The sequence below is a fragment of the Eschscholzia californica genome, unplaced genomic scaffold (assembly GCF_041429995.1).
Source record: "Eschscholzia californica isolate CP2 unplaced genomic scaffold, dmEscCali1.0.p SCAF_5, whole genome shotgun sequence".
Classification (NCBI taxonomy): domain Eukaryota; kingdom Viridiplantae; phylum Streptophyta; class Magnoliopsida; order Ranunculales; family Papaveraceae; genus Eschscholzia; species Eschscholzia californica.
In genome coordinates this window covers 25062036-25079589 of record NW_028238472.1, presented here as the reverse complement: position 1 = coordinate 25079589, position 17554 = coordinate 25062036, and the positions used below count along the sequence as shown (strand labels likewise).

The following is a 17554-nucleotide window of genomic DNA, read 5'->3' as shown; positions in this document are numbered from 1 at the left end:
ACCGAGAACAATGAAATATAAAATCAAAAGACAGCAAAAAAAACAAAATTACATCATTTCATTAACCCCACCCTTTCCTCATTCTCACTGTCCCTCTAGAGTCCGCATTAACGATATTGACTAATTCAACCAGAAGTTGACTAATATTCAAGTGAGTCACCCCCGGTCCGAGCTTCATCTTTGACAAGAAATCTGCAGCCTGATTGGCTTCTCTATAGACATGAAAAACTCGAAAACTCCGAAATTGACTTCGAAGCCTCTAAACTCTCTTCCACAAACGCCTCGCCCTCCATGGTAATTTCTGATGTGGTTTTGCAAGAAGTAACTTGATATTCATCGAGTCAAGACCAAGTTCAACTTCCTGCAATCCGACACTAAGTGCTAACTCCAAACCCAACTCAACGCCCTGTAGCTCATGTATGAAAATAGTCTGTCCGTCAACCTGACCTGTGGCTGCTCTCACAACGGTCCCCTCCGAGTCTCGAATAATGGCTCCATACCCCGCATCCACCTCGTTCAATGCACCATCCGTATTAATCATGTATCTCCTTGCCGTCGGCCGAGTCCATTTGCATGGAGTGTAAACCGGCTTTTGGAGAGAGATAGTAAGATTCCAGCGATCATGGGCAATCAGCATATGTTATAACCTTTGCTTCTCAAGAAGATAGATTGCGGGCGTTGGAGTATGAGCATATTTTCATGGTGGGACGATTGTTTATAGTCAGACCTTGGCGTCTTCATGTGGAACGGGAACTACAGGAGATGAAAACAATTCCGATTTGGGTTAACTTAAGGAACGTGCCACTTATTTTTTGGAACCCAACTGGGATATCTTATATAGCTAGTGTGCTAGGTTGTCCCCTCTTGCAAGATAGTCACACCAAATCTAAAGAACGTATGACATTTGCAAGGGTATGTGTGGAAGTAAGGGCTGATAAGAGTTTACCGGATGAAATTCTACTTCGGGTTAGAGATGGTTTAGATGAAGACATGGTAAAGGTGCAGGTAGAATACACATGGAAACCGGACAGATGTGAGAGTTGTCAAGTTTTCGGGCATAACCAAGAGGGGTGTCCCGCACAGCAGCAAAACCCAATGAGTGTTAAGCATGTTAATCAAGTTCCTAATCAGGGCAACGTGGATCGAAGAGAAGAAATGAAACACACGAGCAACCGAGAGCATCAAGGCAATATTACAAACCAGCAACACAGGAATGTAAAAGGCAAGTACCCAGTGCAGCAAGCTGGTAGAGGACCAGGAAGTAACCGACAACAAGGCAGCAAAAAGAGACATGCAGTAGTAATTAATCGAGACAACCTATCCAGAAACTCAGAGAGTGAAGGTGAAGCGGGAGAAAGATGGTCGGTGGTGGCTTCTAAAGGTAATCATTTCAATGTTGGAATGGGAAACAATGACGTACGTGACCAATCAAGTCGGAAGATAGCAAAAAGAACCCCTTTACTCATAGGAAAACAGGCGCAAAGGAACCCTCCACCACATTCGAGCGAACTCAATTCAGGTAACCCTTTCTCGGTTTTGATGTGGTGGGCTCTGAGGGTCCCGACCGAATGCTAGAAGAGGAGGCATCGGGTAAGGACCATAATTATCATGAGGAAGGAAACCAATTAATGCTTAGTTCACGGACAACACCATCAGAAATTTTGAGAATGGAGAGTCATCCGGAGACCTCTGAGGGGGTCGAAACATTACCCCAATAGTTAAATGATTAATATAGCATGCTGGAACGTGAGAGGTCTTAATGACGCTCTCCGTACGAAAAGTGTGAGAGATTTGGTGAGATTGAATAGAATTAGTTTGTGTGGACTTCTAGAAACTCATGTCCAGGAGCGTAATAAGATTCGCATTCAGCGAAGTCTTAACTCTAGCTGGACTTTTATTGATAATTATGTGGCTGTTCCGGGTGGAAGGATTTGGATTGGATGGGATCCGAGTAGGGTTGATTTCACCGTGTCCCATGTTGGAGGGCAAGTTATTACAGGTGGTGTTCGGTTTCCAGATGGTTCGGGTTTTCTTATGGCAGTGGTGTATGAAAGTAATAGTACTGTTCATCGCCGGGAGCTTTGGAGGGACCTTGAGTTTCTTATGATGGGTTCTGAGGCTCCGTGGCTAGTGCTAGGTGACTTTAACACCACTATGCTCGCCAATGAGAAGAGAGGCGGTAATAGCTCACCATCTCAAGGCTCCAATGAGATGTTTGACTGTGTTACCAGTTTGGGACTGTTTGATTGCCCGTTTACAGGTTGTTTCTATACATGGTCTAACAGGCAGATGGGAGTTGCTAATGTCAGTTCCAACATTGATCGGGCTCTTATTAATAGTGGTTGGTTGAACTGCTTTCCTCTAGCTAAAGCAGATTTTCCACCGCCTGGGGATTCAGATCACTCTCCTATTATTATTCCGCTTGCTGCACCCAACATAAAACCGGCGTACTCCGTTTCGGTTCTTCAACGCTTGGACAGAGGATCCCACGTTTCGGTGTCAGTACGGGGTAGTCCGATGTTTCGTATGGTGACAAAACTCAAAGCTTTGAAGGCTCGATTAAATGAATAGAAGAAAGATCGGTTCAATGGGGTAGGTGACGAACCAGGTAACCATTAACCGGAATTTTTTACATTCAGTGCAGGTTCGATTGCAGGGAGATCCAGCAAATCCAGTTTTACGGAGGCAAGAGAGAGTAGCTAATGAAAACTATAGTAACGTTGTACGGGCTGAAACAGCAATGCTCCGACAACGAGCTAAAGTTGACTGGCTCACTCTCGATAACAGCAATACAGCTCATTTCTACAACTCTATTAAAGAGCGGAAGTCTCGGAACGCTATCACTCGACTCACCAGAGAGGATGGTTCGGTGGCTGAGGATCCAGTGGAAATAGCTAATATGTGTGTGGATTTCTATCGGGACTTATTCGGTCGAGAGGATGAGGATAATGAAGCATTAGATCACATGTCTAATGTGGAGTTCTCACACCCGCTGACGGAAGCTGAAGGGGCTCTTCTCATTATGAGGGTGACCAGAGATGAAATATATGCTGCCTTGCAAACTATTGGTTCTGATCGATCGCCGGGGCCGGATGGGTTCTCTTCCCATTTTTTTAAGGCGTGTTGGGACATCGTGGGAGATGATTTTGTGGAAGCTATCCAGAGGTTCTTCAGCTCAGGAAAACTTCTCAAAGAGGTAAACTCTACTTTTGTGACTCTTATTCCTAAAATAGATAATGCTTCTTCAGTGTCAGATTTCAAACCGATATCTTGTTGTAATGTGTTGTATAAATGCATTACCAAGATTCTTACTATACGGCTGAAGGGAGTTATTTATTCGATGATTAGTCCAAACCAGTCAGCTTTTATCTCTGGACGTACTATCCAAGACAATATCATGCTGGCCCATGAGATTGTCCGGAATTACCATCGACCTACTGGTCCAGCTCGGTGTACGGTTAAGAGTGACCTTAAGAAGGCGTATGACACAGTCCGTTGGTCTTCACTATTCTTGGTCCTTGGTAAGTTCCATGTTCCAAGCATATTTATGGAACGGATACGGGCTTGTGTTACTACGTCCAAGTTCTCTATTCTGGTCAACGGTGAAGCCCATGGTTACTTTGATGGGAAACGGGGTTTACGGCAAGGTTGTCCGATATCCCCATATTTGTTTGTTTTAATGATGGAGGTTTTCGCGGTCCTCATTGATCGAGAGGAAATAGCAGGTTGGTTTCTGCTACACCCCCAGTGTCTAGTCCCGAAGGTTACTCATCTTGGTTTTGCCGATGACCTCATGGTCTTCTTTCGAGGAGACATGAGTTCAGCTCAATCTCTAAAAGGTGTGCTAACTGGTTATCATCGGGCGACGGAGTTGCAGGCCAACGTGCTCAAGAGTACCATCTTCTTTGTTGGTCTTTCGGCTCAAGGTCAGAGTGATACCACCACCATCCTGGAATTCGGTACCGGTTCTCTGCCTATTCGGTACTTGGGATTACCTCTTATATCGTCTCGTCTTACCTATAGTCATTGCATCCCGCTAATCGATAAAATCAAGAGACGAATTCAATCTTGGAAGAGTCGCTTATTATCGTTTGCGGGGCGTGTTCTTCTCATTAAGGTGGTTTTGAACAGCATGTTACTATATTGGGCAAAGGTGTTTGTTATTCCTAAAAGGGTTAGGAACGACATCAACTCCATCTTTAGTAAGTTCCTCTGGTCAGGTGCTGATATGTGGTGTAAAAGAGCTCATATTGGCTGGGAAAGCCTTTGTTACCCAACTGGTGAAGGGGGCCTCGGACTTCGTAATGTCGAGGTGTTGTTTGAGGCGTCTAACCTTCGCCATATATGGGATCTGGTTAGTGGTAAGACGACTTTTTAGGCTGATTGGGTGAGACATAATCTCATCAAAGATCAACACTTCTGGACTTTATCGGCTTCGAGTAGAAGTTCTTGGTGTTGGCGTCGGATTCTAGCCAGTAGACCGATAGCTCATCGACTCATTTGCACTTCTTTGGGGGATGGTCATGAACCAAATTCTGGACTTATTTATGGCATCCTCGTGGTCTTCTATTTCATGCTTTTGAGGAGGCACATAGATATGATTCTCACCTTCATTTAGATGCTCGGGTTTCTTAGTTTATCGGGCAGTCAGGCTGGGCTTTCCCTACGCATGTGGCAGCTATGTTAGGGACTATTGAGGTCGAGGCTAGAGAGGTGGTGGTAGATAGTACTCTAAGAGATGAGGTGATCTGGACGCCTAGCCAGAATGGAGAGTTTACTCTCAAAGAGACGTATGAAGCTATTCGACCTAGAGGAACTCGATTGAGCTGGACTTCATTAGTATGGTCACTGGGTGGTATACCCAAACATTGCTTCATCACGTGGCTTGCCTTCCGACAACGCCTCAAAACCGGATCGCTTTTGGCTAGTTGGGGTATGGCTATAGACACTACTTGTGTATACTGTGGGGGAGATGAAGAAACGGTTTTCCACCTATTCTTTGAGTGTTCAGTCACAAGATTATGTGGGAATCGTTATTACTCAAGATGGGATTCCAGAGAGTAAGTGCTGCAGATTGGGAAGGGGAGCTACAGTGGTGTATCAATCACTTTGGTGGGCTTTCTATCGCTGCCCGAGTGGGCCGTTTGCTTCTAAGTGCCTATGTTTATCATATTTGGAAGGAGCGGAATAATAGGGTATTTAGAAGTAATGTCATGTCACTGGGGTTGATTATACACACTATTTGTGATGAAGTGAGGATCAAGCTAAATACCGTTACCAAACGGTTTGAAGATACGGAGGAGAATCGGAGAACCATCGATCGCTAGAATCTTACTATCTCTCTCCAAAAGCCGGTTTACACTTCATGCAAATGGACTCGGCCGACGGTAGGGAGATATATGATTAATACGGATGGTGCATTGAACGAGGTGGGGGCGGGGTATGGAGCCATTATTCGAGACTCGGAGGGGACTGTTGTGAGAGCAGCCACAGGTCAGGTTGACGAACAGACTATTTTCATACATGAGCTACAGGGTGTTGAGTTGGGCTTGGAGTTAGCACTTAGTGCCGGATTGCAGGAAGTTGAAGTTGGTCTTGACTCGATGAATATAAAGTTACTTCTTGCAAAACCACATCAGAAATTACCATGGAGGGCGAGGCGTTTGTGGAAGAGAGTTCAGAGGCTTCGAAGTCAATTTATGAGTTTTCGAGTTTTTCATGTCTATAGAGAAGCCAATCAGGCTGCAGATTTCTTGTCGAAGATGAAGCTCGGACTGGGGATGACTCACTTGAATATTAGTCAACTTCCAGCGGAATTAGTCAATATCGTTAATGCGTACTCTATAGAAACAGTGAGAATGAGGAAAGGGTGGGGCTAATGAAATGATGTAATTTTGATCTCTTTGCTGTTTTTTTTTATTTTCTATTTCATTGTACTCGGTTCGGGCTTCTCCCACTTATCATTATAAAAAAAAACATACTCATTGGTAGTTTCGTTGGCGAGAGAATGGGATTTGGTTTGGTACAGAGTGTCTTGGTGAAACAATGGCAACGAAGGGTGAGATGACACTCACAGTACATGGGAGTTCAGCTTATGTCATTAAGTTCTCATCTTTAGAAGACAGGAAACGAGCATTGGAACACGAAACTATCTTTATCGCTGGTCGGGTCTTTATAGTAAGGCCATGGAAGCTTCACATTGAACAGGAACTCCAAGAAATGAAGACGATACCCATATGGGTTAGCTTGAGAAATATTCCTCTTCTATTCTGGAATTCAAAAGGAATTTCACACATTGCTAGTGTGTTGGGTATTCCTCTTATGCAAGATAGTCGTACGGAATCCAAGGAGCGAATGGCCTTTGCACGGGTGTGTGTTGAAGTTCAAGTGGATAGGGGTTTACCTGATGAGATTGAAGTTCGAGTTAAGGATGGTACTTCAGATCATATAGTAAAGGTGCAAGTAGAATTTCATGGAAACCCAGCAAGTGTATGATGTGTCATGTGTTTGGGCATGATGACTCGACGTGTCCTAAGCGACCAAAACTTGCTGAAAATGTTACAGGCCAAGTCGTCAAAAACCAGCAACTTAGAGAAGACAGAGTACCAGATGGTAACCCTAAGGCTCGGGCGAACCAGCAAGGTACGGTAACAACAAATCAAACGAGAAAGTTTAATGGGAAGCAAACGAACTTTAAATCTAGTAAGGGGTTTGGTTCGGGTGGTCAAAATGGTGGGAGGAAACGTCCGACAATGGTCCCAGCTCGAGAAATTCAGCAAACACGTGAGGATAACAGAAATAACAATGAAGGATGGTCGGTGGTTAAATCTAAGGGCAGCAAGCTCTATCCCGGTGGAGAACAACCAGAAAAGCTTGATCAACAACCAAGGAAGATGGCAAAGAAGGCAACAACAACATACGACAAATTAGGCCCAAATAGTTACAATGAAGGTAATTCTTTCTCGGCTCTTTCCACTTCTGGAAATTTAGACATTGATGCACATGAGGGTGAGCCGGAGGGGAGGTTACCTGCAAATGACCGTTCCCACCATGAGGGAACCACTACAAAAATACGGACTAGTTGTAACGGCTTTAAGCCGTTACAACAAGGGAAAAACCGTTACAAAAAGTGTAGTGGTAACGGCCTCGGGCCGTTACTATTTATGCCTAGGCCGTTACAATAAGTGACGTGGCAATAAAAAATGTAACGAGCAGAAGCCGTTACAACTAGTTTTATTGTAACGGCTGTGCTCTTTTAAGCCGTTATAACTGAGTGCGCGGGAATTGTTAGCGGGAGTCAATTTGTAACGGCCGTGAGGGATGACCAGCCGTTACAAATAAATTGTTGTAACGGCTTTGAGCCGTTGCAAATGTTTGTTTTTAAGAAAAAAAAAAGCTGCAGCAAAATGTGAAAACCAGCAGCACTATTTTGCTGCTTTTACTTGCTGTACATTTCCCTGTTTCAAAGCCATAAACATTCAACCCAACCACACAAAACCTTTAAACATTCAACCCAAACACAATATAGAACTTAAGCTACACAAGATGAAAATATATAGAAAAGATGATGAATTAACTAGTAAACTACTTTATAATGTCAATATGTTTCACAAGATGTCGATAGTTGTTTATCTGAGTAAAAATCATAAACTAAACTAACGGTTCAGCTCCCTAAATGCATTTCAACTACTTACGAAATAGAGATAACAAGTAGGTACTAGGTGATGATAGATTTCATACGCAATGAGAGTTCAAGCAAAATCTCTAATCGGTGTGGATTCATCATTGCGCAAAACTTTAAAAACCCTGCCAAAACGATGAATATATACACATTAGCGCATTTAACATGACATTAAGAATTCTTCAGAAACAGAGATATCAGTAGAGAATTCTTCAGAAACAACCAATTTAAGCACAAACAAGTAACAAATTACAATATGATTACAGTTGGTTCTAGTGAGTGGGTAGTGTTAAAAGAGTGATGATGGGGTTAAAAAGCTAGACTTAGTAGTTTACATGCCAAATTCAAATGCAAATGGAATCTTGTTGACATCGGAATCACACAACCTAGACTTACTAGTTTACATGTCAAATTCAAATGGTCATCAAAGCAAATGTAAGCATAAAACCTGTAGGCATGGAAATGATAATTCATAAAAATACTAAGAAGTACTCTTGCATATACACACTCACTATAAGGGTTTTACGCTAAAGAGTTTGCCTTTCTCGATCACATTTTCCCTATGAAATACAACAAAACATAGCATAAAACAGATGCAAAAGTGAAGAAAATTCTAATGTGTTGGTGTTATGACTTAACTGAATTAGAGTGGGTAGTGTTAGTAGAGTGATGATGGGGTTAGAGAGCTAAACTTAGTAGTTTACATGGAAAATTCAGATGCAAATGGAATCTTGTTAACATCGGAATCACACAACCTTGACTTAGTAGTTTACATGCCAAATTCAGATGGTCATCAAAACAAATTCAAAAAACAGTACACATATATGGGAAACCATGAAGGAGAGACCAAACCTCCAAAAACATTGATCAAAAAGTTGCATGCTCCTTCAATAGTCACCGCTTCTGTAATACCAGAAAAGTTGTTTATAAAACTTGCCTAAACCACGTATTCACAAATTAAGGACTACAACAAGATGGTTGAGGAATTGAACAAGATGAAATATGAAGAAGAAAACATGCTTACAGAGTTGTTGTGAAGATTCTGAAGTTGATGGTGGTCGTTGTTGCTGCTGAATGAGTGCCATAAGTGCAGCCATATCTCTTCCTTGTCTCTCTTGTATTTCACGCTGTTCAGCCAATTCCTTTCTCAGCTTGTCATTTTCTTTTCGAAGACCTGAAACACCACCCGAGCTTGAATTTCTAAAACCTGCATCCGTAGGTGTGACAAAGGGCATCATTCGGATTCGCCACGTGACTCTGGTGGCATATGACTTCCGAAAACATCATATGGACCAGGGGCGTCGACAAACTCGCTCGAGCTCTCGCTTCGTCGCCTCTCCTGATCTTCCTCCATCAGCTCCTGTTAACATTACATGCGCTTGATTACCTATATAAGATTGAGTTCTTACACATTATATGAACAAAATAAAATTTAATTGATTTTAATTAAAACTTTACAATTAAATCTGCTGTCTCTTGGTTAACGCAAGTTCCATCCGCTCTTAATCTAGTCTTGTGGAGCATACAAAATTGACTAGGTTGAGTGCCATACTTATTTTTATACTGCAAATATACAAAGTAAATGACAATTATCAATTGCAAACAAAACCAACTGAATTGAACCAAAAATTGTAAAAGAAATTGAAAATTTTACCGCATGCCCAATTTGGGCCATAGATTGACGCCCTCCAACATAAGGATGTTTTGTCATAGCTTTGTTTTTCTTGTTGGTCTCAACTACCTTCTGTATATCGGAAGATGGTACATTGTTAGTACCTATGAAGTAAACTCAGTGTAGCTATTAAAGGAAAGACATATTTACCATTACGTCATCCCTACACCAATATCGAATTAAGCCAAACCAATCGGTAGGGTCAACGCCAGGAGGGATATTTGCTCTGCACTCAGCTATATTAGGAAGGTGAGGTGTAAAATATTCTCTCTTAACTCTTGCTTTCCAAGTTCTCCATCTTTCTTTGAGTTCCTTCTTAATCCATTTTATAACTTCGTCATTCTCAGGGAAATCAAAATACACCTTTAAGAAAATAACATGGTAAAATAATTATATATGAAATAAATAAAAAAAATACTATACTATAATGAAAATGTAGGAAATATTTACCCTCAAGTCTGTAATTGTGTCATTGATGGCAGCAGATTCCATTTTTTCCCATTTATCATGAATCAGAGGGAATCGAACTGGATCTCTAACAAATGAAGATATATAAGTCGCTAAGAACCCGACAATCTTTCCAACAGGTCGAAAGCTATCATCCCATTCAACTGTGTATTTCTCGCCGTGATCCAGATCTTTCAGGAATTTTAATAAATCTCGTCCCCTCCCCTTCTTAGAAGGTTGAGTAGTTCCTCTATCAGACATCCTGTACAAAATTGGTCAGTTCACTTGTAACTGTATCTAAAAATATCTAATTATCCCATCTAATTGAACCAAAATTGAAAGAAAAATACAATCGCGGAAACTAAACATTCATTCATTCATTAATTTATCAAAAACCATACAGATTGTGATTAAACTCATCATTAAAGGAAAAAAAAGAACAAAACCAAAACTCTTCAAATTCTCCATGTTTGGTCACGCATTTCCAGACGATCCTTTGAATCTATTAGTTATCTCCATCACATGTTACGTCGTTTACATCTTTGTTAATGTATTCGATTTCTTCATCACTAGCATCGTGGCATGCAGGTGCAAGAATTTGCTCGGTATCTGGTATAGGGATATTCATGTCGTAAATATCTCTAGGTCTATTGTGCACCACAACATGCCAATCAGGTTCAGTTAGATCTTCAACATAAAAAACTTGCCTAACTTGAGACGCCAACACATAAGGCTCGTCACTTTGTGTTGGCATAATACGATTGAAATTAACAAGTGTAAAACCTAAATCATCGATCTTTACACCTCTTCTTCCTTTGTTTGTTTCCTTGCAGATACATCAACCCAATCACACTTGAATATTACAAATTCACATCCTGGTCCATACGTGATTTCAAGTATCTCCGTGACACGTCCATAATATGTTAATATTGCATCAACCGGATTTGAATCTCTTGCACTTGAGCCACAAGGTTGATTTGCATCGACCGCAACACCATAATTCTGCGTTTTAGCGTCTCTCTCGTTTGCAACAGTTTTGAAATTGTATCCATTAATTGTATAACCTGACAATTTTACGGCACGTGGGTGTATGCCATTGACAAGGTTGTCAAGTCTTTCTGGATACGGCTGTTTAGATTCTTTAAGATCTTTCACAAGTTCCTTAAACCAAGTACCGTACTCTTCTATGTGTTTTCTTTGAATCGCAGTATCATCTAGTTTACGATAGCGAAGCTTCAACTCTCTTTTGTGAGCACTGCAAAGAGGTTGCGTATTTTCATCATCTCTAGTAAAATACACTTAGAAAGACTTTCATAAATGAAGTCATAATAGTTAAAATCATACTTACTTGACATAAACGGAGGCATCATTGTCGTTCGACAAGATATAATGATGAATCTTATTACGTTCAGCAACATCCAGGTTCTTAATATTCCGAACAGTTCCAATCGGATTGTCGTCTGTGTACCGAGGCGCTACGTTAGAGCGTGTTTCAACGTCACTCATGTATCTTGTCATAAACGTGACACTCTCGTCGACAATATATCCCTCGGCAATAGAATCCTCTGGTTGTGCTTTATTACGAACGTAATTCTTTAAAGTATACAAAAACCTAATCGCACAAGTACCTCATTAGACAAGTAACACACGAGTAACTAAGAAATAAATTAATTAAACAAGAAAAATAAATACCTTTCAATGGGAAACATCCATCGATATTGGACTGGTCCACCTACTTTTGCCTCTGAAGCCAGATGGATGGCTAAGTGAACCATTATATCGAAAAAAAACTTGGTGGAAATATCCTCTCTAAATTACACATAATAAGTGGAATTTTTTCTTCTAATCGCTTGTAATCTTCAACACTACCTACTTTTGAACATAACTCACGAAAGAACGTGCTGAACTCTATTAATATAGAGCACACTTTTTTTGGCAAAACCTTTCGAATCGCCAAAGGTAACAATTGTTGCATGATCACATGAGAATCATGACTCTTCAAACCAATTATCTTTCGTTGTTTAAGATCGATACGAGTAGAAATATTTGATGCATAGCCATCCGGAGTTTTAAGATTCTTCAAAACATTGAGAAACAACTCTTTATCTTTTTTGTCTGTAGAATAACATGTGGCTGGAAGGGTACATGTACGAGATCCCTCCTCTTGTTGTGGCCAAAGTTCTTGTCTAATACCCATATCTTTCAAATCCAATCTTGCTTTTTTATTATCCTTTGATTTTACATCAAAATCCATAATGGTACCGAGAATACTGTCACAGATATTCTTTTCAATGTGCATAACATCTAGATTGTGTTTAAGCAGATTATCTTTCCAATACGGCAATTCATAAAAGATGCTTAGTTTTCTCCAGTTACCAGGCATTTTGATGGACTCGTCATCTCTTCCTCTTTTTCTGGGAGCGCGTACACTCCTCTCCAGTTCCCTACCAAATTCGTGTGGTATGTCTTTCAGTTTTTGCAAGATGTCAGGACCCGAAGGAGGATTTGGAGCTACTCTACGCTCAGTTTTTCCATTAAACTCCTTCGTGTTTCTTCGAAATCTGTGTGTCACAGGTAAGAAATGCCTATGCCCCATATAAACCTCCTTCTTCCAGTTACGCAACCTAAGATGATCTGTCTCCTCGCCACAAGTTGAACATGCCAACTTACCTTTTGTGGACCATCCAGATAGCATAGCAAGTCCAGGATAATCACTAATAGTCCATAATAAACTTGCATGCATTTTGAATGTTTCTTTTTTGGAAGCATCATAAGTGTCAATCCCTTCTTCCCACAATTCTTTCAGTTCATCAACTAAAGGCCTCAGGTACACGTCAATGTTATTTCCAGGACTTTTAGGTCCAGTTATAAGCATGGACAATATCATATAAGATTGTTTCATGCACAACCACGGTGGTAAATTATAAGGAATAAGTACCACTGGCCATGTGCTGTGGAAAATATTCATTGTTCGGAAGGGATTAAAACCATCACTTGCCAAACCCAATCTTACATTTCTCGAGTCTGCAGCGAATGTGTGCCTGACATCGAAATCTTTCCAGGCTTCAGAATCTGCTGGATGCCTTAATATCCCATCTTCGCTACGTTTCTCATCGTGCCATCTCATTTCGGTTGCGGTTTCCGGTACTGTGTACAACCTCTGTAATCTTGCCTTCAAAGGAAAGTAACGAAGAATCTTTGCAGGTGACTTTTTCTTACTATACCTAGACTGGCCACATCGAGGACATTGTTGTAGTTCCGAATTTTCTTTGTAATACAAAATGCAGTCATTCGGGCATGCATGAATTTTAATGTAGTCTAATCCCAAATCTGAGATGATCTTCTTGCACTGTGTAAAATTTTTGGGAAGATTACAACCGTCAGGTAGAGTTGCATGCAGTAACTTGAGCATTGATTCAAAAGACGCGTTACTCCAACCTCCCATGATTTTAATATTCCATAATTTTATAACTAAGGACAGCACACTCATCTTATCGCAACCCGGGTATAAAGACTTCTTCGCTTGTTGTAACAACTTTTCAAGATCCTCGTTTTCAACCTCGTCCGTTCCACCATCTACATCTAATCCAGATTCGTCATGAACCCCGTAAGCATCTCGCACCAACCTTTCAAGGTCCTCAGCACAAACTTCTTCATTTGTAACCTCTACTGGAGCAGGCAAAGGATTCGATATTATCGGTCTAGCTTCTCCATGCAAAAACCAAGTTCTATAATGTTTTGCCATCCCATGGTAATACAAATGCTCCATAACACTTTGTCTAACTGCGAATCTAGAGTTATTACATCTCCCACATGGACACTTAATTTGATCACCGCCCATAACAGGACCGTGAGTAAACGCAAAATCCAAAAACGCATTTACACCATCTGCAAACTTCTTTGAACGCCTATCATCATGAATCATCCAAGATTTGTCCATGATATTTAACTTCCATCAAAGTAATAAAGATATAAAAGAGTTCATGAAAGGTATAGTTACATAGTTAAAAGCTTAAAATTCTAAGATGATAGGTAAAACATACTAAGGACAAAAACTGAAGCTAATCAAACTAAAATTTAAACTCAATGTTTAAACATATCAATGTATTAAGAAGTAACAACTATAGATGCTTGTAAACTTTTCATAAGGAGAGGAATTGAAAAGGGACACATTATCAACACAATATTGTGAGATATGATTACTACTTGTTTGGGTCTTTTGTCTGTTGATGTAATCGCACACAAAGGGTGTGGAAGGTGGATCCTTGATGTTCAATTAGTCCTCCCTTCTCTCTAATGCAATACACATATTTAGGTGTCTAAAGTGAACTAATTTTGGTGCTTTGTATGCTATATAGCATGCACCCTATTTCATCAAAAATGAGTTACTTGACATTAGCATTCAGGCCTAAGTAAGAGTATAACATTTTGCGATGATATGAGCTCAAGTGGTAGAATAGTTAAACTGCATTGAAAATGTTGAAAGATTAGGAACTACATACAGCATTCAAGAAATTTATAATTGTGTATGTCCATTTATTGTACATTTGTAAGTGTGAGTTTAATATATTAGTTTCTCACGAATTTCAAGTGAAAACTGTCATATCCGTGTATAAAAGACAACTAATTTGAGTTTTGAGAGATTTAGAACCATAAACAACAAAGACAACTAATTTGAGTTTTGAGAGATTTAGACCGAACCTGGTTCGGAGAGTTGAGATTCACAGCCAAATCCGTGTATAAAAGCTTCTCCGGTTTATCGCTGTCGCCACCGAGTTTCCTTCGACTTGCTATTAGCAACTGCTAGAGATGGAGAATGAGAATTTTAGAAAAATCAGGGTTGGTCATTTCCTTATCTAAAATACACTACTAGACTAGTCCTAGTTTTTGTTGGATCAAGCATACGAGTCAAAAGCATTCTGAAAACAACTTGAGTCAGATCATTAAAATGCAAAATTAAAGTAGCAAAGCAGCACTTGAAAGTGAAATTAGCATGAGACATTTGGTAGAAAAACTCCTCGTAGTTCACGAGCATGGGTCGACGTATAAGTTGAACCAACAAGCGGATAACATTATTCATTACAACAAAATATTTATAGCCCAGCATATTTATAGTACAACAACATATTTATACCGTCCTTAATTCAAGTCTATCCTCATTTTTCTATTCTAGGTTCACAGATTTCTGGTAACTGTTGGACTAATCACCCATATATAACTAAATTTCCTTCTCTTCATATATGCACTACAATCAATTCAATATTGTGTGTAATAAATGAGTCAGAATCATTGGGATTAGGGTGAAAAAGATAAAGGGTAAGAAAACAATGGTTATATAGGGAATAATGGGTTATTGATAATGAAGTTAGGGTGAAATACTTGTGGTTCAACTGTAACTTAGAAGTGAGATAAGTGTGTGGATCAAAGGAGCTAGCTAACCATGAGAATATGATGAATCATGAAAATTTGCATGAAATTAACTTCCAACTCCAATTTCTAGTCTCTCTATTATAGATAAATAAAAGAAGGCAAAAACTCATGGCTCACAAATAAATTGGATGAAAGAAAACAGATCAAAAGCAAGGAATAGAAGAAGATGAAAGCATATTTATTATTAAAAAACTTACAAAAACAACAGAAATACAACAAACCCAACTTTATGTAAACCCTAATAGACAACCACAGCACAGACAAATACAATACAACACTATGAACATTCACATGCACCTAAATACCCAACTAGTAATCTTCAGGTCCCAAAGGCTGGTGAGTTCTTGGAGGAGTCATCTCAGTTGGTATTATTATAAACTCATATATCAAACCTGCAAGTCCAGCCCCCACAAATAGTCCTACCCAGTAAACCCAATGGTGTCTCCACCTCCAACCTACCAAGGCTGGCCCAAATGCTCTTTACCGGATTCATCGAAGCTCCGTCAAATGGGCCACCGGCGAGTATGTTTGCTCCGACTATGAACCCTATTGCCAGTGGGGCAATCGTCCCAAACTACCTCTTTTGGGATCAATGGCAGTCGCATAGACGGTATAAACCAATCCCAAACTGACTCATTTATTACAATCATGACACACACCCACCCATTCCCCCTAATACTAACAACAACAACATTACTAGTAGTAACACCACCACCAGCAGAGGTGGTTGTAGCAGTATCGGTGCTGTTGCCGATGATGGTGGTTCAGCTACCAGTAGTAGCACTACTACAAGTAACAAAACCAAATCCGTAGGCGGATGATACAATCTCGAAAAATAAACTAGGATAAGGTTTTCCATTCTTATCTTTATAAAGCATACAAGGTTTTGTTCCAATTCAAGGTGATAATTCTCCGGTACTGACATTGCATATACGAACAGTATGTTCAAGGTTGGAGTCAATGAAGCATATGAAACCATGTGCAGGTTTCGAAATCATATTGCACCAATTTGATGAAGAATCAACCTCTCGTATCGTATCAACTACTAGTTGTTTATCTTCAAAGTAAACATCACAAGTGATGAAGTATTCGATATAAGGCCAAGTGTCTAACTCGTTCAAGAAAGCATCTACATTTTTCTCTTCCTGAATTTTTGGAAGAGGATGAACGATAAATAGTCGACAAGGAAGGCGTGTTTTCGTAAAAGCCATGTGTGATTCAATTAAGGAAAGCCAATTCTTGGAAACAGTCTTAAAAGTGAAAAGGGTTTTAACAGGGAGTCTGCTCACTACTTCGGTTACCAACCAATCTTCATCCATGAAGCTATTACTATTACTACTAACAATATCAATATCAATATCAATATCAATAAGATATGGTATTAAATATTTACTTATCAAAATTAAATTGCATGGATTAAGAGAAGGAGAAAATAGGTACCAAGGGAAAGAACACCAGATTTTAGATGTACTTATCTGATTCGAGGATATATGTAAAGGGGAAGTTGTGCTTTCTAAGTTTAGGATTGTGCCTTCTATATGAGCGAGAGAGTAATCATACTAAAACCAAGATTTCAGATTTATAATCAAACTAAAATCAAGTTAACATTAGGTAAAAATCAAACTAAAATCAAACTAAAATCAAGTAAACAGTAATTTAAACCCCATTATGGTAACATCACATAAGATTTCAGATTTATAATCAAACTAAAATCAAACTAAAATCAAGATTGGGTAGTAATCAAACTAAAATCAAGTTAACATTAGGTAAAAATCAAACTAAACCTGGATACCAGCTCAAGAAAAACGAGAGATCGACCTTTCGCCCCTTTTCCCTGGAACCCTAACTGCTAGATCGAGATAAGAATTTCTTCTCAACTCCAGATTTCGCCTTCACGGTTAGAACCCTAACTAGGAGAAGATGAGAGAAGAAAGAGATCTTACCAGGATAGAACCCTTACTACAAGAGAGGGAGACCGAGATTTCACCTTCACAGATTTCGCCTTCACGGTTAGAGAGAGAAGATGAAAGAGTTGCAGGCTAAAACGAAATAATTTAGGTGTTTCACATTTATAATGGCCCTACGCAAAATAGCCGTTATAATAGGCACCTCTTGTAACGGCCAGGGGCCGCTACAACTGTTTTGCCACCAGCGCCAACTCTAGCGCCATTATTTCGGCTTTTGTAACGGCGTTTGAAAAATAAAAGCCGTTATAAAACACCAATTATAGGCGCGTGAAGTGGCGCCAATTTTTTGTGTTAGTTGTAACGGCTTTACTGGAGAGAGCCGTTATAAAAAATTCTTGTTGTAACGGCGTCCACGGG

General features: G+C 39.9%; 1 protein-coding gene and 1 pseudogene across 2 annotated transcripts; both read right to left on the bottom strand.

Moving 5' to 3' along the window:
* Window positions 1-8915: 8915 nt before the first annotated feature.
* On the bottom strand, window positions 8916-10061 carry LOC147537949 (uncharacterized). The gene is made up of 5 exons (XM_086642886.1): window positions 9804-10061; window positions 9510-9716; window positions 9336-9425; window positions 9140-9244; window positions 8916-9041 (listed from the first exon to the last, which is right to left on the bottom strand). The coding sequence occupies exons 1-5, from the start codon at window positions 10059-10061 to the stop codon at window positions 8916-8918; spliced, it is 786 nt and encodes a 261-aa protein (XP_086499012.1).
* A 207-nt stretch (window positions 10062-10268) lies between these two features.
* Window positions 10269-17265, bottom strand: LOC147537948 (uncharacterized; annotated as a pseudogene). Its single transcript, XR_015225546.1, has 6 exons — window positions 17174-17265; window positions 17023-17076; window positions 14502-14600; window positions 11493-13749; window positions 11149-11412; window positions 10269-11055 (listed from the first exon to the last, which is right to left on the bottom strand). The product of XR_015225546.1 is annotated as an uncharacterized LOC147537948 (transcript).
* Window positions 17266-17554: the final 289 nt, after the last annotated feature.

Bases quoted from the DNA above. Each gene is read 5' to 3' on its own strand.
- LOC147537949 (XM_086642886.1), bottom strand. From the start codon at position 10,061: ATGTCTGATAGAGGAACTACTCAACCTTCTAAGAAGGGGAGGGGACGA. The intron at 9,245-9,335 runs GTAAAATTTTCA...GTATATTTGCAG, and splicing joins TGGCCCAAATTGGGCATGCG to TATAAAAATAAGTATGGCAC. The intron at 9,042-9,139 runs GTAAAGTTTTAA...TAATGTTAACAG, and splicing joins AAGAGACAGCAGATTTAATT to GAGCTGATGGAGGAAGATCA.